Source organism: Lacerta agilis, chromosome 12 (assembly GCF_009819535.1).
Source record: "Lacerta agilis isolate rLacAgi1 chromosome 12, rLacAgi1.pri, whole genome shotgun sequence".
NCBI lineage: Eukaryota > Metazoa > Chordata > Lepidosauria > Squamata > Lacertidae > Lacerta > Lacerta agilis.
In genome coordinates, this window is record NC_046323.1 from 37,037,049 (window position 1) to 37,060,878 (window position 23,830).

The 23,830-nt window shown below is 42.0% G+C and overlaps 1 protein-coding gene across 14 annotated transcripts in view; it reads right to left on the bottom strand.

The window, feature by feature from the left end:
• Positions 1-5: 5 nt before the first annotated feature.
• Positions 6-23,830, bottom strand: part of ABI1 (abl interactor 1) — a 101,050-nt gene continuing 77,225 nt past the window's right edge. For 3 of the 14 annotated variants that reach the window (XM_033166173.1, XM_033166171.1, XM_033166165.1), the window contains 7 exons: positions 20,601-20,741; positions 16,224-16,324; positions 14,141-14,227; positions 11,237-11,428; positions 8,129-8,215; positions 4,436-4,621; positions 6-2,347 (listed from right to left, as the gene is read on the bottom strand). In XM_033166173.1, the coding sequence (XP_033022064.1) occupies positions 2,172-2,347; positions 4,436-4,621; positions 8,129-8,215; positions 11,237-11,428; positions 14,141-14,227; positions 16,224-16,324; positions 20,601-20,741 (970 nt within the window). In that variant the 3' untranslated portion in view covers positions 6-2,171. The remainder of the gene's footprint in view (positions 2,348-4,435; positions 4,622-8,128; positions 8,216-11,236; positions 11,429-14,140; positions 14,228-16,223; positions 16,325-20,600; positions 20,742-23,830) is intronic. The other 11 variants (XM_033166177.1, XM_033166167.1, XM_033166170.1 and 8 more) reach the window with 7 other exon arrangements.

The window sequence follows — 23,830 nt, forward strand, 5'->3', positions numbered from 1 at the left end:
GAATATTAAAGGAGTATGGTTTATTATAAAAAGACTGCACATTTTTTGTAAATAAACAGGTTATATACAATTTTAAGATGTTCCAATTTATAAAGGGAATACAGATAGGTTTTACGGATTGCTAACTGATCTCAGAAATAACAGATTAACAATTAGGAAAAGGCAAGAAAGCATTTAATATAGTTAGGTTTGTTTAAGGTAAGGCGGCAAGGGATGCTTCAGTATTTAATGCCACACTAGAAAACAATTGTAACCACTCGAACAGCCAGTACACCTGCTCTTTCATCATTTAATTTTAATACCCATTAAGACAGTTCAGTCCAAATAAATCTTTACTACATACAGTAAAAAAAAATCCCTTACTAAATCATAACCTGCCTTAGATAATCTAAGTAATACAAGTTTTGTACAAAGAGACCAAAAAAGTCACCTGACGTTGTGCTCAAAATGGAGGTGTCAAAGTGCATGTGTTGCTTTCTTAGAAGAGCAAAGTAGGCAGTGACTGCTTGTGTCCTTCCCTACGTGAGCTGATATGATTAGTTCCTTTCAGTAGGACACCTGGACCAGCATCATCTCTCCTGTAGTATCTGCCTCCACCTGGGCTCACATGCTCCTTGTATTTTGTGGATGGCTGTGGCAGCAACCGTCTTTAAATACAGTGATGTGGACAAGTCAGTAGCAAATCCCTTCAGTGCTACGACATTTTAGCAGGACATGCAACCTTCCACGTTTTAAGTGAGTCAGTGGCCAATAGGACAGTGACTTGTGATAAGTTTCCTCACAACTCAGCGTGTTGTGGAATGTGTTAAGATCGGAGAACAAAACTTGGTAGCCTCATAACCAGGGCCAAGTGGCTTCATTTTATAACCACAGTCACCCAAGCTGGTAAAGGCAATCACCCCTAAGGAAGCTCCACTGCCAGAGTAAAAGACTACTGGGTAGAGGGAAGAATGCATTGTTGATTCCTGGTGCTGCAGCTGTACTGCCAACAATGCAATTGGATGGCATGACTTTGCCCATCTAATGCTAAATCAGCACTATCAGCCTGGACAGCTCTGGTCATATGTGGATAGCTGGAAATAGGCACAGATTTCTGCTGTGTGTCAATCCCCAGCTAAGTCTAGCATCCAAGAACTAGCCAAAGAGATGTTAATGCAATTTCCCAGGCCCAGGACTCCTTTACTCTGCAAACTCCCCTATAAGCCTTTTAGCACTGTGATCCTCTGTTTAAAAGAGTAACAAGAGACATGAGTTGCAAGTGTCTAGCAGTTATCACTCACTGTCGCAATGAATGAAGCCAAATACAGTTTTGTGTAATTTTACACATCATGAGCTTGCAGAAACTTGGTTTCCTATCTTGGAGGATGTTAAGTTTTGCACTTGCATCAAAATTGTCCCTTACAAGGGGCGGGGGGATTTTTGCCAAGTCAATGTTTTAGTATTGCTTTGCAAGGCAAGCCAACAAATTAATGGACAAGACCTTTGGTTCACTTATGTATTTATGAATGGAAAAATTCAATGCAAATTTACTCATAAAAAACTCAGGTACAAATCACACATACATCATAAGACTTTGATTCAAATGGACACCTTAGAGACTCAAATGGACTAATTGGAATAGGCTTTGTGAAAGAGTACTCCAGGCAAAAGATTACAACAAATTGGAAGCATCTTGGATTTTTTGGAGAGAGAAAAGTATAATTCAATACATAAGTTTGTATGCATGCTTTTAAACAAATACTATAGTTTGAGGATGAGCAAGAGTCTAAACAAAGGTAAATGACCAGCACTATCAGACTTTTCAATCAGATTTAATGTTAGTCTAACATAGTTGTTAGTTTACCATGCTGCACTGAAAAAAGAAAATAATGGCACAATTTGAATCATGAGTCATTAAATATTATATACCCTACTTCCCCAGAATATTTAGGCTGGTCATAAAAATCAACAATGCATAAGTAAATAAGCATAATCAGTAATAAACAGTTGCTCGTTTTACAAACTCTGCAGAGACAAATGCTTACAGATGAACATTCAATCATACCATTTAAACAGTATGGCCTGAAAGGATGGGCACATTTTAAAGAGCATTAAGACAATTGTTAACCTTTTAGTTACCCTTTGTAAATAATTATGGCATGATTGAATAAGACCTGACCTGAAGAGATAACTTAATCCGCATAGTGCATGATTGACTCAACATAGTTTCCAGGAAACAGGCCAGTCACTCTGTTGCAAACACCTTCATACCAGCCGTCGTCATTCTTCTTTATAACATAAATGATTGCACCCTCCATGAATGACAGCTCATCATCCTTGTCCTTTGTGTAGTCATATATGGCAACAACTGGGAATTGGGGAGAGAGACAAAATTACTTTTCCTGTAAGTGAGGGTGGGGGCTATATTGCTAATTCAGCCACTTCCGAATCTAACTTGCAAACCAAAATTACAAAAAGGGCAGGCACACGATAATGGCAACATGAAAAAGACTAACCTGACATTTAAACTGAATCTTCTGTATTCTAATAATGCAATCACTCTCTACTACTACTAAATCCCAAATTCAATCTCTGGTACTGAAAACCTGCCTGATGCCTTGGGAAGTGGTGGCAAGTCAAAGGACATAGAATTGTAGAATTGCAAAGGGACCACAAGGGTCATCTAGTCCAAACCCCTGCAATGCAGGAATCTTTTGCCCAATACAGGGCTCAAACCCATGACCCTGAGATTAAGTGTCTCATACCAAGTGAACTATCTACCGAGCTACATTGGCAAACATGATGCAAGACAGTTTCATTTTGTTAGCTTGCGCCCAATTCTCCAATCTGTTAAGGTCATTTTGAATTCTGATTCTGTCTTCTGCAGCATTAGCTACCCCTCCCAGTTTGGAGTCATCTGCAAATTTAATGAGCATTCTCTCAGTTCCTTCATCCAAGTCATTTATAAAGACGTTAAACAACAACGGGCCCAGGACAACCCTGCAGCACCCCACTTGTTACTTTTTTCCAGGATGACAAAGAACCATTAATGAGTACTCTTTGGGTTCGGCCAGTCAAATCCACTTAACAGTTACCTCGTTCAACCCACATTTTACCAGCTCCCCTGCTGGTAAAATTGACTTTGTCAAAAGCCTTGCTGAAAATTCCTGATCCACCAAATTTGTAAAAGAAAGAAATCAGATTGGTCTGGCATGACTAATTTTTGAGAAACCCATGCTGGGTATTAGTAATCACAGCATCCTTTTCTAAATGCTCACAGACCGACTGTTGAATTCTCTGTTCTAGGACCTTTCCTGGTATCGATGTCAAGCTCACCGGTTGGTAGTTACCTGGGTCTTCCTTCCCCCTTTTTGAAGATGGGGACAACATTTGCCCACCTCCAGTCTGTTCTCTCACCTGTTCTCCAAGAATTCTCAGAGATAATAGACAAAGGCTTCTGATCATGAAGACAGTTTCTAAGCATGTGGAGATAAACATGCTTTGAAAACATCTTCAAACCTTTGCACTAATCAAGACAAAGATCTAAAGAGTGGGTGCCTCTGTCCCCTTCCCCACTTAACCCTTAATGTGTTCAGACGAGCACCTAAGCACAGCTATGGTGACACATTTCAAACAGCACAGATTATTTAGATCTATTCCAATCTGGGTTCCAGCCTGGCCCTGGGACTGAGTCACCCTTCGTCACCCTGACGGATGACCTCTGCAGAGAGCTGTACAAGAGGAATGAGATGCTGCTCTTGCTTCTTGAGCTCGCTGCAGCTTTCAATACCATTAACCATGACAAGTTCCTGGATCTTCTCTGTGGAAAGGGAATTAGGGACACTGTGCCACAATAGTTCATGACCAAATCCAGAGGGCACCACTGGGAGAGTGCTTTTCAGATCCCCAGCATTAATGCTATGGGGTGCCGCAGAGCACTATTTTATCCCCAGATAGGAGACACTGTGGGTGATCAGTTCCCCCACCCAAGAAACTTATCTGTTTTCTGCCCAGACAGGACTGAAGTTTTATCGGAAGGAGCACGTACACAGTTTGGGGGTGCTTCTGGAACCCGCTTTGTCACCGGATGCCCAGGTAGCCTCAGCAGCTAGAAATGTCGTTTGTGGACTGGGAGAGCATGACCACAGTAGTTCAGGAACTGGCGACTTCAAAAATGGATTGCTGCAATGCGCTCTATGCAGGGCTTCTCTTGGTATAACATTAACTCAGTAATTTGTATAAACAACCCTATAAAGCCAATATTATTGTCCCCCATACTGCAGATTTGCAGACAGGGCGGAGAGGGGGATCATAATGAGGCTATGAGAATAAGGCTTCATACAGGGATGCACGGCATGTTTGCAGCGAAATTGGGAGTTGGAGGTTAAGCCTCTCGTTTTTAGCCCTACTGTTAAGGGGCTGATCTGCTGCAGGCACAAGCGTGTTCGCCCATTACCTTTCTCAATATAGCTTTTAGGTGCCCAAGCCGGATCGCCGTCTGCATATGGGTCATTGTACTGCACGACTGCAGCCTCCTCATCTTCATAATCCACGGGTGGCGGAGGTGGCGGCGGCGGGGAGTCATCAAACATGGGCATCTCATCGGGAGGCGGCGGTGGCGGTGGAGTTGGACTGTCGGCAACTGAAAGCCAGTGGAAAACCTCTGTCAGGTTTCGTGCAAATGCAAGTAAACACGTGATCAGGGACCCACATCTTCTATCGAAAGCTAACGGCATGCACTACCCATACCATGCACAGATTAGAAACAAAAGCTCTGCGTGTTAAAATGCTATGATAGATGGGCTTTGTGGGTTACTAGCAGCCACGTAACAGCAGGTGCCATTTTCCACGCAGACGCTCCAAGGCATCATAAGCTGCACGCTAGCGGAGAACAGGAAGGGAATTCACTCAATAGCTACACATTCCAAGGGCTACTGAATATTGCAGCCTGTTATCAAACGCGTCGTGTGTGGGCTCAAAACAATTTTGTTACTTTTGCTCTGGGTTAGCAAAGTACCTGAAAAACAGAGAAAGAGCCATCGCTAAGAGTCCTGGCTTGGTTATATCCCACTTTAGCATTCACTGATGTCGATAAGAAGAACAGAATCAAGGACGGAGTTAGAATCAAGAGCCTGATGCAGACTTTGGCCGTCATTTGTGCAGCATCTGCAAGGCATCATTCCATGCCTACCGGATGTTGTCCGGCATCTGCTTAAATACCTCCAGTGAAGCACCCATCTCCCAAGAAAAGGGTGTTCCACTGCTGAGCAAGTATCTTCTTGATAGGAGGTTTTCCCTACACTTTAGCTGAAATCTGCTACCCTACAGTTCCCACCCATTGGTTCTAGTCCTGCCTGCCCGCCCTATAGCGCACCAGAGAACAAGTCTGATCATCTTCAGTGCTCCAGCCTTTCAGGTATTTGAAGACTGCCATCACATCTGCCCCCTAATTTCCCTCTTCTCCAGGCTAGACATACACAGCTCTTTCAACTTCCTCACAGGACTTGGGTTTCCAGACCCGTCACCCTCCTCTGGACCCATTCCAGTTTCCAGAAGAGAGGCCTGTCTCAGTGAGCTCCAGCACTTTCGTCCTCTAATAAGAGGGTGAATGGCTAACCTACTATCCAGGGAGCCTCATCGCGGTTCTGCAAACTAACCCTGCAGGGAGAGAATCCTGCATATTCTCAATCATGTGCCCCACCATGCACAAACAGATGCTATTCTGAGTAAGAGAATTTCACAATGAAGTGGCTGCGACTCAGTTGTCACGTAACACTAAGCTTAATCATGGTTTAGCATGAGCGCACAAAGACTGGGGCTCCCAGTGAGAAGATTGAGGAAACCCAGCCAGATGGGTGGGGTATAAATAAATTATTATTATTATTATTATTATTATTATTATTATTATTATTATTATTATTATTTCTGGCCCGACTGCTGCTGTGCCAAATACTTCCGAATACCAGCTGCTAGGGGGCCGCCGCTTCCATGCCTTGCTTGTGGGCATCCTGAAGGCATCTGGCTGGGCAATAGGTGCTGGAACTGCAGGGCTCCAAAATCTAAATCCGGTTCAGAATCTGACTTCAGTAGGTAAGCAGCAGCATAACCTGCTGTTGTCAGTGCTGTGTTATATGACAATAGGCCCATTGTTCCTCTGGGAACTTCTGCCGCAAAAGCCACACTGAAATGGATGTGTTTGCTGCAATACAACAGCTTTTCCAATACAAGACTAGACAATGTTCCCAATGGGTTGCATCCCATAATTTATCGGTCAAATCCGTTTAGCACGAGAGACAGACATGCACATGAAACCATAACATTTTCCGGACTGGGTCCATTTCATATGGAACTGGCACAGGGGGTTTAAAGAGAAACTATGCCCATTCCACAATATTCTTTAGCTTAAGAACAAAATATAATGCTCATTCAGAATAGAGCATTCTTAGTTTTGTCCAACTAATGAAAATCGTCATTGCACAAAAGAGCCTCAGTATTGACAAGTGCTTTTGAATCAGAACCTCCCTTTCCCTGAAAAAAAAAGCTTTTCAGCAGATATAGTGATATCACTAATGATGCCCCTGCGTGTTTTACGAAACATCCCGAAATTCAAGCTAGCATAATGAAGAGAAACCGAACACGGCATATAATAAAATGAAGTCTCAATGCCCCTTTCATTTAATTACTGAGATTTTAAGTGGTCAAATTTTTAAATGGCACTAATGCCAAATCGTTTTCCGTTCATTCTTTTAAAATGTTGTAGCGGGGAAAATGCAAAACTAATTGCTTGGATTGATCTGAAATATGAAATGCATGCCCTGATATTCCATATCTCTAGAATGTCACTGAGCAGAACTCATTAGCCACAGTTAATTTCAGCTTCGTGAAGTGCCCTCTTCACATCTGTATTTCATGTAAGCCAATACAGGCTTCCTTTGCGGCTTCACGTGCTGGTTTCAGCTTTGGAAAGCCCAGGAAAATTTTAATCCATCCAATCTCAACCCTGCAGTTGCATTATTGGCAAAACTAGGGCAGGGATGTCTCAAGATGCACAAAGTGTCAGCTGATGTAATTAATTCTAAACTATTTACCAGCTTGCTTAATGTTTGTATGTATTATTAACATTGTATATGTATTGAATGTTTCTTGTGGGGTAGGATATATATTTATTTTAAAAAACTGGAGTATAAGTAGTTTTAAAAAACGCACAAAGCATCTCACTATCAAACCCACTCCTTAAAAAAAAAAAACCCAGGGGATTATCAGTACTTCCTTCAACCAGGGTGGAACATTTCATTTATCATTTCCAGAAAGCGCTGAAAGTGAGGGGGAAGAGAGGGATATGGTTCAGAGGGCTGCAATATGTTGTTGAAGGGATTGGTGAAAATTGGAGAGGCCCGCCCTTCAGTGAGCAGAAGTATTTTCGCTTGCCTAATGCCACCATAGGATGTCACATCTGAGATATACCGTATTTTTCCGTGTACAAGACGCCCCCCATGTATAAGACTCAAATTTTGGGGGGACTCAAATTTAAGAAAATGGGGGGAGATGGCTCAGAGTTGTTGAGCTTTTTTGACGGAGGATTGCCCAGAGTTGTTGTGGGTCACAAACTAAAGGCTTTTAAAACCAACACCTCTTACACTGATGCCTTTTGTGAGAGTCTCCCAAGTCAAAAATATAAGTTTAGGGATTTCACCCTGGGCGGGGAGCACACAGTTTGCTGGGAGCCTTCCCTGGTGGTGTTTTCCTTGTAGCTAATCCCATACCAAGTCTCCAGACTGCATTTTGAACTCTTTAAAAAAGAAAACAGTTTCTTCTGGGGCAAGGGTAACCAGGTGAACACACACATCCCTTTGAGAAAAGCCACAGTTCCAAAAATGTCGTTAGTAATCATCATGCCAAAATTAAAATAAAAAAAAAAACACCAGAAGAGAAGGCACTCCCCTTCAGTTCCATGTTGGCACTAAAATGAAAGATGGGAGTTAGCATCTCACCGAGGAAAGAAAACAAATGAAACAACTCCCCCACCACCCCAAAAAACCCAACACCCAATGAAGACCAAAGGAAAGAGCCTGACTGGCCAGCCATGCATGCTAGGAGAGAGAAAGAGAACCGGCTCTACTCTTTGGAGAAGCTGAGCTGCCAAACTTACTGTTTTCCTGCACCCTGGCCACGAAGCCTGTGAGAGGTATCTGTGGAGTCAACTGAGGCATAGGGGGAGGGGGTGGAGCAATAGAAACTGGAAGCGACACACACGCCATAAACGGGGAAGTAAACACAGATACAGGAAAAGGAAAACAAAAACAAAAAGCAGCTGTCATTAACAATGGACCACAAAACAAGGTATGCAATGAACAACAGGAATGCACACAGCAGGACCTCCTTCAAAGATTGCTTTCCCAGCAATACAACCACTGCTGAACTGCATTTTTAGCTAATTTGCAACTCCATTAAAGGGCGGTGGGGGGGGGCAACTAGGGATGAGGCTAAAATCCACACTTCCTGTTTCAGAGGTTTCACTTGTTGATTTGAACAAAACTCTTCTTTTTCCTGTTTTAAACCGACAAGTCCTGACATCCTGCAGCAAAACCTTGCAGGAACCGGCAGCAGCGCATAAGGGGAAAGTGGAATTTGTGTTTTAGCAAGAGGACACTTTTCACAGTAAAATGCCATGGGAAAGAGCTCAATAGGAACTCTGCTTTGCAGCGAGCACTGAAATAAACAAGCCAGAAAACGGCAACGGTTACGGAGGTGATTTGTCTATGGGGCCCCGCCCTTCTGTGTAAGAATGAATATACTACGTTGTTTTATAATTTTATACTTTGAAGCAGCTTTGCGCATCCCTCAGGAAGGCTTTTAGGAAAGCAATTCGTTTTCAAAACAGATGGCTTTTTTCTGCTGAACTGCAATTCAAGAAAATCCACAGTTCAAGTGAACTAGCAAATAAACATGTCAGCATATCCCTAAAAATAAAAAGACTTTGTCTCTGCCTATCAGTCAAGCTTCATGGGACATATTTGTGAAGGGCTTCGTTTATTATTGCATTCCAGGGGCACCAGAATAGTGCAGCATGAAGCTACCTCGTTTTCAGCTTCTTACAGCAAGGATTCTGTGCTCATCTGCTCAGCATCAGCAGGAAGGATCCTTGCAGCTGACAAGGCAGTCAAAGAGCACAGAGAATCCTGAAGGCCAAGCCAAGTTAAAAATATGACAATGGCATGTTAAGCAAACCCATAGCAATGAATCTGTGTTTTGAGTCTTCTGCAGAGGGACCCTCAAATTTCCTTCCTTCCTTAGGTTCGTGGGAAGGAGAAAAGAGGTAATTTAAAGGACTTGTGAGGATAGCCAAGGTGTGACTGCGTGTGTTAGTTGCCAGTCTTGAATGGGCATGACCGCAAACCTCCACAAAGTCTGTTGAGTCTACATCAGATGGAGGCAGAAGTTCTATCTCATTAACAGCCATGCCACTAATCCTTCAAAGTCCACTTCGTCAGTGCCTGAGCTGCATGCAGAATTAAGGGACCATTTTCATCTTTGAAATGAGCTTTGAATACACACCCACCAGAGCAAGCTGTCTATCAAGATGTTGGTCTCAATAAGAGTTAGATGGGACAGCAGGGCGGAGCCAGAATTTTTAGGGGATGGGAACATTTTTATTTTAGCATTTAATCCAATCTAGATTCAAAGCACCTCGAAGGCCCCACATTCAGCATGGTAGTAGGACTGGGATCGCAACTTTGAAACAGGTTCTAGACTTCCAAGTACGCAGTAATTTTAAACAATGCTGTAATTCAGCATTCCTCTTTCAACAATTAAATCTGAGCACCGAGTTAACTTTGAAACGAGCTAGCCTTCCCTCATGTGCCAGTGTAACTGAAACACACCGTGATGGACTGTTTTGAAGAGATCTCACTTCCAGTCCGTCCCCCACTCCTGAATTCTCTTTCTCCTCTCCCCACAAATGCTACAAATTAGGTTTGTGCCTGGCATGAAAAATGCAGTCCAAGGGAACTGGGAAACCTGGAAGCTATACTGTCAAGACTGGGATGTTAAATCATTAAGTTTCAGAAAAGGATGAAAACAACCGACAAGTTAAAATTAGTGGCTAGAGGCTATTGTTTAAAGCATGGCACACTACTCATATATAGGCCTTGCGACTGTATTTGAACAAAAGCTTGCAATACAAAAAAACACATACAAAAACAAGAATGCTAAAATGATTGGGACATTTCAGGAGGATATTTCTGTCCTGCTGAATGTGACAGGACCGTTTCTCTGTATTTTCACATACTTTACCTCTGAACATGGACAGTCAGCCAACTAACTAGCAGTGCAAATTTAATTCACCATTTCAACACTATGGGCTGGATCAGACAATAGGTCCCTCACCGCATGTTGCAGTACAATGCGTAGAAGGGAGCAAAAGTGCTCCTGAACATCTGATGTGAACCACACATACACGGGGACATTGCATTCAGCTACAGCGCATACAATTCAATATGCAGAGACCCAAAATGCAAAGCTGATCTCCTCCACAAAATACAGTAATCAGTAGTCTGAATCGTGAACTGTATGTGTTGGATTGCAAGTGTCATACCATATTCAAATGTAACATCTCCATATAAACAGGGAGGAACATTAAAGGTGGCTGTCTGAATGGGGGAAAGGAGGCCTACTCTTCCATGTTATGGGTCAGATCTCTAACCTGGCTCCCTGATAATTTACAGTTGATCATAATAGGAACAAAAACACTATAGCTAAAGCTGGGGACAAGGAAAAGGTTAAAAAGGGAGAGAAACTAAACAAGATTTTTATGAAAGTCCTAACATCATGGATGGTTATTCAGTGAAGAAGAAAACACAATTCACATTCACTCCTAGTTTAAAAACATATTCTTTCAAACAAATTATTATCTAGCAAAATATACTGTGTGTATTTTCTAGGCCCAGTTCAGGTGTAACAATCTTGGTCTAATAAAACCATGGCCGGATCCTGATATGTAATCATAAGAAATTAAACCACAGTTTTCTGGTTCAGATGGAACAGGAAACAGTGATTTACTAAACCACAACAGAAGTGTCAAAGCCAAACACAGAACAGATGAAAGAGAACAGAGAGACTATGATGGAGCGTGCAGACTTGTTTCATCTGAACCAGACCTTAGTCACTGAATTATAGATAAATCAAGATAAATGCAAAGCTATCAAATCACAAAAGCGACCCCAGGAGTTCTGGGCTCTGTAGTAACCCAGCAGCTTACTTGAGTTTTGAGAATAGAGAGGACCACCATTAACATGAGGCTGAGCAGAAAACGAGGCAGTCACAGAAGGATTCCGCCTAAATCCACCAGAAGAGGCCGAAGAAGTGGTAGAGTTGTGTCGGGATATCTGCCTGGTCATAGTGCCATACTGGGAACCAGGAGCTGACCCAGGAGCAACTGAAAAGCAGGCACCAAAAGGAACCAACAAAAAGAGTTAAGCAAAAATAATAACACTTGGGGAGAGAGTGCAGAAAACCAGGAGGGAGCACGTACAAAGCCCACAGTACAGCAAACACATGGAAGCCCAAGACCCCAGTGATGAAAAGTGATGGAGCAGAAGATTTGGAAGGAGGCTACTTAATGTTGAAGGGGCAGGGCTGAAATTCACTCTTCCTTATTTATAGTTTTAACTTCTGAAAATGCACAATGCTATTAAACTCTGAAACTCTTCATTAAACTTGATCCTTATGGCTTCCAGAGCTACTGGAACCATTTAAATATGCAGGGTGTATAAATGTATTGGTTTTTATATTATCTGGACAATAGTGGGCATTATTTCTTCCATGTTGTTACAAGTATGACTAGTGTTCTGAAAGACAGTCTTCAATGGACTAGCCCTCAAACTCTTCTTGTGCATAAAACAGAAGGCATGAGGTCCTACATAGAGTTTACATCATTAACCCATTGGAGCCCTCAGTACAAATCCAAAATGTGCTTGATATCTCCCAGGTAAAAAAAGAAGGTAAAAACTTTGCCCAAGGGAAGTGCTATAAACAATGATTATCAGTTGTTATCTAGCTATGCAAGTCTTCTCTCTTTGGTAATGTAAAAGTTCACATTCACTAGTGAAACTTATAACTCTTGTTTGCTAAAGTGGTCTCTTAAGACAGTCAAAATATCATCACTTTGAACAGGTGTATGTGTGCCGTAAAGCATACCATAATAAGGTTATACAAACTCTATTTCACGTAGTATTAGAACATTTACCAATGCTATCTGGGTCAAAGCCTCTCAAGTTCATGTCAAAGCAAAAGGATCCTCCTGCTGTCTGCCTGTTACAGAGCAGCCTTCTCCAACCTGATGCTCTACAGATGGTCTTTGCCCATTGCTACCATCAACCATGCTTGCTGGGGCTACTAAGAGCTGGAGTTCAATCGCATTTGGAGGGCACCAGGTTGGGAAAGGCTGCAGTAAAGCAATCAGCATAACTGTATGAGTAGTGCCTGCATAATTAGTAGTGAATATTTATTATTTGGAAACACATTTCATTTTTAACATTTGTGAAATCTAAGGCATGCTAAAGACCAATGCTAACGCAACACAAATTGTCAATGCCTTGTATTGTACTACTGAATATCGAGTCCCAACCAAAACCATTATTCTGTTTATTAGGTACACCTGGTTAAATCAAGGAGGCTCCATCTGTGACCCTCCAGATGTTGTCAAACTGCAACTCCCATCATCCCTGGCCAATGGCCCTGTTGGCGGGAATTGATGGGGTCTTGGATCCAAAAGGTTTCAGGGGGGCACAGCTTCCCCTCCCTGGATTAAATTAAACATTCCAAGTTAACAAGTTTTAAAAGTTGCACTTTGAGAGTCAAATGCTGTGTGGTTTCAAGAATGCCAGGAAACCACAAGACTACCTATAGGCAAACTCCGGCCCTCCAGATGTTTGGGACTACAATTCCCATCATCCCTGACCACTGGTCCCGTTAGCTAGGGATGATGGGAATTGTAGTCCCAAACATCTGGAGGGCCGGAGTTTGCCTATGCCTGGCTAAGACCCACAGTGGTGGTCCAATTTTGAGTAAATTTATAATGCACGCTAAATATAGTAAAAAGCACTGCTCACCACTTCAGGGCAAGCCATCAAAAAAAAGGCATGGTCACTCCAATGTGTTTTATGCACATATATCACATTTTTGCAATATATTCAAGGATATAAGAATGTGTGAAATTGACACATGGTCTACACATGAGTTACTTTTGAACACAAGACTGAAGTAGGATCTGTGCCCCACTGAACTGGTTATATTTAATTATTCTGAATACCACACTATCAACAAGTTTTCTGAATGTATAATGTGGATTCGGAGGAGCAGAAAACAGATCACAGGCACTTGCTCATTTCTGGCACACCACCTAGTGCCTGATAGCTGTTCAGATTCTTGCAATGCATGGTGCCCTCTGCTTTGGAACAGACATACATACTACATAAAAACAAATTAGGCACTCTGGCTTTGTAAATTTAAGCACATAGCAGTGGGCCACAGGATCAGAGGTTTTCTTGGTTTTTGTTTTAAAGGCAAACCACAAAAATGACTAAAGGTAGCTCACCCCTGTACACAGTGTACATTTGGGTGATATATACGGCAGAGCAGATATTTGCACCCATAAGGCCCAAGGTTCAATCTCTGGCACATACTCATCAAAGAATCTTGTACAATAAAGGACCTCTGCCTGAGACCTTGGGAAAGTACTGCCTAATAGCATAATAGGCAGGCATAGGCAAACTCCGGTCCTCCAGATGTTTGGGACCGCAATTCCCATCATCCCTAGCTAACAGGACCAGTGGTCAGGGATGATGAGAATTGTAGTCCCAAACATCTGGAGGGCCAGAGTTTGCCTATGCCTGTAATAGGCAATACAAGGCTATTTTGAATAGGTGTAACTCACTATAAAGGCAGACTCCTGTGTCTATATTTAAACTTTCAGAGGCTTTCACCACAGAAAAAAATTAGTTGGGGTTAGATTGGTTAAACCCCCAAGCTTCTAATATTGTAGCAGGACAAATGCACACAACACAACCCAGGATGTATACATTCATTAGTTAACGAAGGGGGAGTTGATTAAGTATTTTTGTTAAAGAACTGCAATAGTGCCAGCTCTTTCAAGAGGTCTCACCTATCACACTGCCCATGACCAGAGGTGGGGGCATTGGTGGTGCTGGTGGAGCTTCGGGAGGAGGAGGAGGAGGAGCAGATATGTGTGCTATTAAAACAGATTGCCAAGTCAGGCCTTGATCCAGAGCTTAACCTTTTGACTTATGGTGGAAATGCTGGGCAGATGAAGGTGCCCCATTTACAATGTGGTGTTGGCTGCTTGTGAAGTCACTGGGAGGCCGATTCAGACAAGTGGAGGTCCATCATGTGCCGAAGTATATTTTACCATGCCCATCAGACGGAACTCATCAAAATCCAAGAGGGGAGTAAGGGCAGGATAAAGCACGCCCTCCAGCATCATGCTACCAAGTGGCTCTCTCTGCATGGTTACATGCACTCTGTGGTTGAGTTCCTAAGTGGACACCATGACATCTAGCTTTCCCCAACCGGGTACCCTGTGGATGTTTCTTTACTATAATTCCCACCATCCCAAAATGGTATGGCCAATGGTCAAGGATGATGGGAGCTGCAGTCCCAAACCTATGGAACACACCAGGTTGGGGAAGGTAATACAGCTGCCAGCATCCATTCCACAACACTAAATGGCCTACAAGTTTGGGAAGGCTATACGGCCCTTTAAATCTATCTCACAATACTCAGTAAAAGAGTCATTAGTCAATGAGGGGCACAAAATATGAGCCTTGGTCCCGTGTCTGTGTAGATTTGCAATTCCTTACCCCCAGGCTGAATTAACATTTTATCTGACATTTGTGTGGAAAGGGCCTATGCACATGCAAAAGAAGGATTCAAAATTTGTTTGTACACCCAAAAAGGAGGAAGCATACTGTAAATCAAGATGGCAAGACCAAGAACAATTCAGTAGCAGAAGTCACGAAATTCCAGCTTAGATTTAGTTCCACATTTGACTGATTCTGCTTAGATGAATGGTTTCCCCACCACAAGTAAGTAGTTTCCATTGAGAAGTAAGAGTGGTAGTCAGCTGAGTTTCACTAAGAGTAGACCCACTGAAATTCATGGACCTGACTTGGCTTACTCTGAGTAAAACTTAGTTGAATGCCATCTTAATACATTTCAATCCTCTCCAGCTTGTGCTTGGATCATCATGGGACCCCCATTTAAAAAAAAAAAATCAACATGACGATTCAGCTACCCTTTGAAAATTGAAGAAAACCTGCAGCTTTTCCTCAAGGCCTCTTTTAAAAATAAAACTACACCCACTGAATAGACAACTGAATTCTATCTGCTTCTCTGAGGAAATCTGAAAGCTTTTCCTTGATTATAATCTTTCTGTGTTTTCCGGTCCTAACATAGTCCATGTTCTCAGCCCTGCCTAGAAATCTAATCGAAGGACAGGACAATCTACATGGAACAATGTATTCTCTATCTCAACCCGCTTAATCATTTGAATTAGGCAACCGAGATAGCGTGAGAAAGAATAATTGTTGAGAAAGCTAATCTAAATTGTGAAGGAAGGTGGTTTATTGCATAAATCCACAATTTTTATAAGCCAAGTTTCCTACTATGGACTTAACTGTATTATACCATATTAATGCAATGTATTTTTTTGGTCATTCAACTGAGGGCTGGAGAACTTGTGGCCCTCCAGATGTTGTCAGACCACAACTCCCATCATCCCTGACTACTGGTCATGCCGGCAGGGGCCGATGGGAGTTGGGAGTCCAACAACAACATCTGGAGGGCACCAGGTTGGGGAAGGCTGTAATATAACTATATGAGTAGTGCCTGGATAACTAGTACTGAATGTTTATTTTGCCTTTATTTGAAGACACATTTCAGTAGCAGCCTACTGAAATCAACACCTGTGAAATCAAAGGTATGGTAAAGGGCAATTTAAACGCATCACCTTTCCATGCAAGCATTTTGCCTACTCAACGTTAAGTTGTTAATGCCCTTTATTGTTCCACTGAAGACTTGAGTCCTATGTTGTGCCTCTCTAGCAAGCCAGTGGGTCCTGGCAGTCCCTTCACATACTTGCACAATTGAAAACGATTAACTTCATCCAGCATCTGAATTAATCCAGTCTATTACATAGGATATTGTTTAAGGAGCTTCTTGGAAAATACCTTGGCCAATAGTCGGAGGTGAAGGTGTAGGCACGGCAATGGGAATGCCAATACTGCTGCTTCCGCTATTTTCTCGACTGCCACTTCCGCCGCTACTGCCACTGTTCCCAAAAAAATAAAATAAAATATATAAAATAACAATAGGTCCAAGGAGATAAATAGATGTCTTTCAAGAACAATTATTCTAATACATGTTATACTTGAAAATGAATCCAGGTCAATAGTGTGACAAATTACCTCCATTTCACGACAAAGCCAAGAGCTATAAATTAAATCCATCCCCCAAAACAGGAAGGGAGGGAGAGATCCCTGCCTCTTATTATCATATCAGCAGAGCAGAATGCACGAAATTCTAACAGATACAGATGTAATTAGCTAAGTCATTACGTACTCGCATACATCCCCCGTTTCATCTATCGGAGTATTTAATTAAAAAGTGTAAGCAACCGTTCTGAGAACTAAAGAACTGTTAGCCTAATATAATGTTCCTAAATGGTTACAGGCACCCTAAAGTAATTAAGGGTGATAAATTGCATGTTAAAGGTGTCAAAACATCAGCAATTTGCAACTCTGACGCCATGTACTCTGGGAAAAGGTTTCCTCATTCCCAAAATATCAGGGTGGCACTACACATTAGGATTGTTGTGAAAAAGCACCGGCAGAAGGTCAAGTGTTGGGAGTGTTGGTGAATTTTGTTTAACACTCTGTTCATTAAGCTGTCAGCCAACCTAATGAGAAAGAAAACATATCTCCTAAACACATCTGGTGGGGACAGTGGAGAACGGAGCTTATTTATAGATGTTTAACCCAACAGCAATTCACGCCTAAGGACAGGTTTCCCTGGGTAAAACTATACTGGTAGTGATATAATGTGCATTCATCAACCTATCCATATCCCCAGTTTAGCTCCTTAATGTTGTCTGAATAGGGATGTGAAAGGGACAGAGACCCTTTGGAAAAGACCTTGATATTTGATCAGAGTAACTTGGTCCTTGTCCAATTTGTAGCTGGCATAGAAGCAGTGGGCAGAGAGCATCTAGGACCAAGCTGAGACTGTTCAGACGCCCTTGTTAAGCTTGCTGCTGCCAAAAGGTGTAACATTACTCCACTGATAGTACTGAAATGTTGGTTTTGCTGTATGCCGTTACATTTGCTATCACTTTCCTGTTTAATTATTGCTGCTGTTATCAAATTGTTCTTGCAATGGTTGATTTCGTGATGTGTCACCGCTCTCACTGTTGTAGCAGCTTTGAGAATTTGTTTTGTTTGTGCAAAGTTGGCGTGCAAGTAAAGTGATGATGATGATGATGCTATCCGGGTGAGCATGGTCTCAGTCTGGCCCTCCACCTTCGCTAAGTATTGGAATAGTGCTGCAGTGTGCTTTTGGGTGAGTCAGAAGCTGGAGAAAATGACCCACATGGATGCAGACCAGTCAGATACAAAAAGAAGTAAGTTAAGCACGCTGCCGGCTAACTTGAGAGTACAAAAGAACAAATTAAAAATATACTACCCACTCCTTCCAATTATCCACAAACATCACAAGACAAAGCGGCAAGCAACAAGCATTAAAAAATCAGTCTCTCTCTCTCTCTCTCTCTCTCTCTCTCACACACACACACACACACACACACAGCTACATGAAAGAGAAGAAATGGAGATTGCTACCACGATCAGAGATTATTCCCACAAAAATTAGTGTTCTGCATGCCAAGGATCTTGAACCTGTTGCCATGGCTGCAGCTGAATCCCGTACCACAAACCACTTACATGACACTGAAGAGTCCATTTCCGCTGCCTCAAATAATGAATGTACAAAAAGACATTTATGCAACCGTTTTAAATAAGACAGTGTTTTAAGTGACTGCAGCCTCTCTCAAAATAGAACTATTGTCATTTTTCAAGCTCTGCAGCAAGTGCTGGGTTTATAAGCTTCCATTACACTGCTCCAAAAAAAAAAAAAAATCACAGTCTGCTCATTACAATGACCATTGGTATGTCTATAACCATTAATGCGGCATAATCCACAGTGCTGAAAATTCTAACCTCTATTCCACTACAGCCAGCAGCTGTGTTCTATTCTTCTCCAAAGTTTTATTGACACTTACAGGGAGCCAATTTGGAATAAGGTGGTGGTTCTGTTCATTCAGAAGAAACCTCTAATAAAAGTCTGGGAATGTAGACTGAAGAATAGGGGAACAAATTTTGCATGCCATTTGTAGATAATGGCCAAATTATATGTCCAGAATAATCACATGGAATTTTACTACATTAAACTACAGGTGTGAGAAGCTCGGCATGTCTGAACCCTCCCCAATCAAACTATCATTATTTATTAGTAATTTATATTTAGTAATATGCAATTATTTGTATGTTTTAAACAGATTTTATATATGTCCATGGTTTTAATTCTATTCATGTTTAATTGCTTTTTAATGATTCCCCCCCCCCATGTCTTTAATGATTCTTGTTTTTATCTGTAAGCCGTTTTGAGTCCCATCAGGGAAAAAGGTGGAGTATAAAAAAATAATAATTCAATAATTAATCAACACACTGCTTCATGTCAGAATAGACTTCTAAGTGGTTCTCAGCAGTTAAACAAACATTAAAATATGCATCAAAACACAGCAGCGATTAAAACAGGAGACTCAGGTCACAGGATGAAGGGAATGCCTGTGTACACAGGTGTGTCTTCAAAGACCGGCAGAATGCCAATACAGGTACAGATACGGTCTCTCATATTTCAGCAGCGAGTGCGTTCCAGCGCCAGCAGTGAAAAAGCTGGCTTCTATGGCTGATAGCTATCAGCCACAAGTCAATAATTATCAGACTGTGTCAAGACTAAACAGGTTCCATTTGTTGATCTTAAGGCCCTTACCAGGAAATGGATATTCCCTGCAGTGGAATCTGGGAAGGGGCTGAGCTAAAAATCCACCAAGATGGACTGCTAGATTTCCAGAAGCAGGGTTGTTGTTCTTTACAACACAGCGAAATATTTAAGCATGTAATCTGCCTACCACACCAACACACCCCAAGTCTGAAGTGGGATTTCTCATATTTCAATTGACTACTAGTAACCACGAGACTATATAATTATCTGTTGCTGCAGTTTTCCTAGAATTAACACTTTCTCTGCCTAGAAACAGCAAGACACATTAAACTCGTTGCTTCACAGAAGAAGCTTGACAGAAATCTGGTATGTGTGAGCCACACACACAAACGTATTAAGTGTGATCTTACATTATACTGTTAATTTCAGAGTTTTAAGTATGACAGCACAACCATTTGCTACTCCTTAAACCATCTAAGAATTCTCCCTTCTCAAAGTAAAAAAAGAAAAAGTGGGGGGATGAAATTGCTATTTGTGCATTTGTTAAAATGGTTGGCAAATATGAATTTTTATTTAGAAAATAGAAGAGTGGTTAACTTATAAAAACGAAAGGTTCTGAAGATCAAGTACTCTAAGAAGATTTGCTCCTGATCTTGTCTTTACATTTCAGGGTACGTAGTGATGGTGGTTAATCAATAGTGTTACATTTGTTTTACATTTTAACCCTGCCATCCTTCCAGATTTAATAAAAAAATATTAATAAAAATATTAAATAAACTTCAATATGATATATATTTAATATATTTTCAGCTAATTTAAGAGAAGTTTAAGTGGTTTTCTAGTCAAGTTGCATCTGCTTCCACACTCAGGGGTTTAAGTGGAATCTGTGCATGCGTAAGTCCCACTGAGTTCAACTAAACTGACTTCTACTTTCCTGGGAGTAAGTATCATTGAATTCCTGGGAGTAAGTATCATTGAATTCAGTGAACTCTTCCCCTTCCTTGCTGCAAGTAATATCAGAGTATTGATTAGGGGCAGGATCAAGATTTAGATTTGGAGATGTCCTATTTTAGCTGCTATCTGGATCACGTCCTTGTATTTTCATTGTTAAAACCTTGTTAGGAATAATTATCAATAGTTTGCTACATAGCACATAGGAGGATGGGTGATACTGTTATCAACAGATGGGGCAGGGGAAGGCTAAAGATTCCTTAGGCTCACAGAAGCACTTTAAGATTTATTTGGATCCCGGCGATAGCCAGGATCAAAGTCCTGTTTCAGTTTTCTCCCAAGCAGCTGTTCCTTAATTGTGGACCGGATGAGACCACGAGTGAATTCTAAAAACCAGGCTCACATATCAATCAATTCCACGGGCTGTGCTGGAACCACAACTGAATACCCTTTTGTTGTAAACAAAGCAAACTATAGAAACAGGAAGTGCTTTGAACCAAAAATTATTTGTTTCGTATCTCTTATCCTCCAACGTCTTTTATCATGCTTGGTTGGGATCAAGGTTCGCGAAAAGCCACCTGCAGAGTCTTGAACTGTACCTATGTGTTCTGGGCCTCTGGTTCAAGGATGCCGTTCTCCCAGGACTGTGCTGGCTTCCGAGCCTTGCAGGACTGGTCATGTAATCATTAGGGACTGTCGGCGGCTTAACAGGCTCCAAAGTCTTATAAGGTGTGTTCCGTCTGGCGAGATGAAACAAGACACAGAAGAAAAGCAAAAGGGAGGCTTATTAATTTACTAATGAAACAAGTAGCTACAGCACAGTTCAGTGTATATCATGTTAACAGTGTTTCTAAAACTTGGGGGTCCCCCAGCTGTGGTTGGAGTACAACTCCCATCATCCCTAGCTAGCAGGACCCATGGCCAACAAACATACTGAAGCTCAATCTAGGTAAGACTAGAGCACTGTTAGTGGGTGTCTCCCTAGACCAGATGGCTGGGAGAGGCTGTTTGATGCAGTTACAGTCTCTTTGAAGGAGCAGGGATATGGCTTGGGGGAACTTCTGGCTCCTTTGCTGTCACTTGAGGGTCAGGAGGCCTCAGTGGCATAGAGTGCCTTCCATCGGCTTTGACTGATGGCCTAGCTGTACCCCATCTGAACAGCGATAGGCTAACGTCTGTTGTCTAAGCTCCGGCAACCTCTACGTCTGATTATTGCAACATATTATATGTGCCTACCCACATTTCTTACCCTTCAATGCAACTGAGCCAAACTTTCCACCCCCAAGCAATCCATTGCCTTCAAAGGCATCACGGAATTCTCCCTTCCTAGCATTAGAGTTCAATAAAATAAAGAGGTCCTTCCAACCCTGTCGGCACTAAACAGCACTTATTGGTATTTCCTTAGATTTATAACCCTCACGCTCCTTTTTCGAGTTCCCAGCAACTGCTTGCTGCTCTGCGTAGGATTTATATACTCATCTAATCCTTTCTTGTGTCATCTTCAGCACATAATGCCTTTAATACCAATGGCTGGTTTCTGTAAGGGATTGCCTTCTAGAATTTTCAGAGTTTTCTTAAACTTCCACCTACAACCTAAAGCAGGAATTTTCTGCTCTGCTGGGTGTCCAACTTGGCAACTTCTACTTAAAAAAAAAAAGCTACATGCTTCATTAAATAATTTGTATAAAAATCTGTTAAAAATAGCTTCTCTACTTTATGAGTATTCTCGCTTCCTAGATTTATTTTTTAATCTAAGGAAAATTAAGCAAGCTCATGAATGAAAATTTCTCCTTTTTCTGTATTAAAAACCACTTCCACCCCAAATCAACAAGTCAGCTATGCATTGGGAAAACCATAGAGCCAGCTCTAAACCACAGGTGACTGTTAGATATTAAATATATTTGGATACTACTGTTCAATAATTCAAGTTGTTGTTGTTGTTTATATGCCAACAATCTGACTGAGTTGCCCCAACCACTCTGGATGACTACCAGCAAATTATAAAACCACAGTAAGACATCAAACATTAAAAACTTCCCCATACAGTGCTACCTTCAGGTGTCTTCTAAAAGTCAGATAGTTGCTTATTTCCTTGACATCTGATGGGAGGGTATTCCACAGGGAGGGTGCCACTACCAAGAAGGCCCTCTGCCTAGTTCCCTGTAGCTTCACTTCTCGCAGTGAGGAAACCACCACAAGGCCCTCAGAGCTGGATCTCAGTGACCAGGCTGAACAATGGGGGTGGAGATGCTCCTTCATGTATACCGCACCGAAGCCATTTAGAACTTTAAAGGTCAGCACCAACAATGCTAAACTACTACTGATTCCATGCCAGGTTACTGGAGCATAAATTCTCTAGTGTGGCTTTCCATGTTTCCCAAAGATGGTGGCATTATTGTACATTATTCTAGCAACATTCTATATTCCTAGCAATAAACCTATGCCTCCTCCACATGCATACACCTCATTCCAAAGCTGGAGCGTTGCTCATTTTTCCAGGTTCAACATTTGACTTCTACTCGTCAGTCTTCCTCAGACTTTTTGAAGCTGAATTTAAACTTCCTCTACCTTCTGTATTTTTAATTTTTTATATACGGATGTTTTTTGATAGCCTATATTTGTAACGCCTAATAAAAGGTTTGGCAAAGAAGATTTTGTGTTTATTTCTTTTAAAATAGCTCAAAAACAAAACAAAACAAAAAAATCTCATCAACTTTGCCCAAAAAAGAAAGAAAGAAAGAGAGCTCAACAACTTTTGTGTCCGGGCTTTCAAGCAGATGCTGCTAATCTCCTTGAAGTTTATTACTTAGTGTGTCTGAGAAATCATAGCACATCCCCACACCATTCCCTAGGGGTTTTTACCTTCCCAGAGCACCCCAACCTATAGTTTGAGGACCTAGGAATGAATGATCTAGGACTGTACCAATATAGCAACTTATATTGTAAAAAAAAAAACGGTGATCTGGTATGCTATACACTTATTCTGGCCCTTGCAGTAGAATGTGCTTGCTTGTAACAGGACTTCAGTTTCTCACCCTCTTCCCACAGCCTCAAGGCTACTGCAGATCTTAACAGGGCTCTGGTGGAGCCAGTCCTGTAAACAGAAAATACCCGCCAGGCAAAAACAGATGGACTGATATAATGCCTATGTACCAATCCAATCCACTTAATGTGTCAGACTGCATAATCAGAACATATTTCGGAGTGGGTGTTCTGTTCACGCATTGGAAACTTTAAAAAAAAAAAAAAAGATTCCACTTTGGCTGTAACAGGAATGAAATAGCAGTCATCCCTGCCACCCTGGGCCAGCTCTACCATGAGGCAAAGTGAGGCAGCTGCCTTAGGCAGCAGGTGCTGGGGGCAGAGGTGGTAGCAACATGTTGGAGTTACATGCACTCGCTGAACTAGCTTTCTGCACTCTTGTTAAAATACCAGAGCTGAAGTAAGACCAGATACTGAAGTCTGCTAAGCTTCTGTATGTGCAACTGGGTGGGTGGGTGTGCCATTTCCCCCCTTTGCCTCAGACAAATATCATTCACTGGCCCCAGCCTTCCTGCCCAGGTTGCAATCCTAAAGGTCACGCACTCTGGGGTTGCGGCACTCCTCTCGCTTTACTGGCCGAGGGAGCCGCCATACAGCTTCCGGGTCATGTGGCCCGTGACTAAGTTGCTTCTGGCGAACCAGAGCAGCACACAGAAACGCCATTTACCTTCCCACTGGAGCGGTACCTATTTATCTACTTACACTTTGACATGTTTTTGAACTGCTAGGTGGGCAGGAGCTGGGACTGAGCAGCAGGAGCTCACCCCGTCATGGGGATTCGAACCGC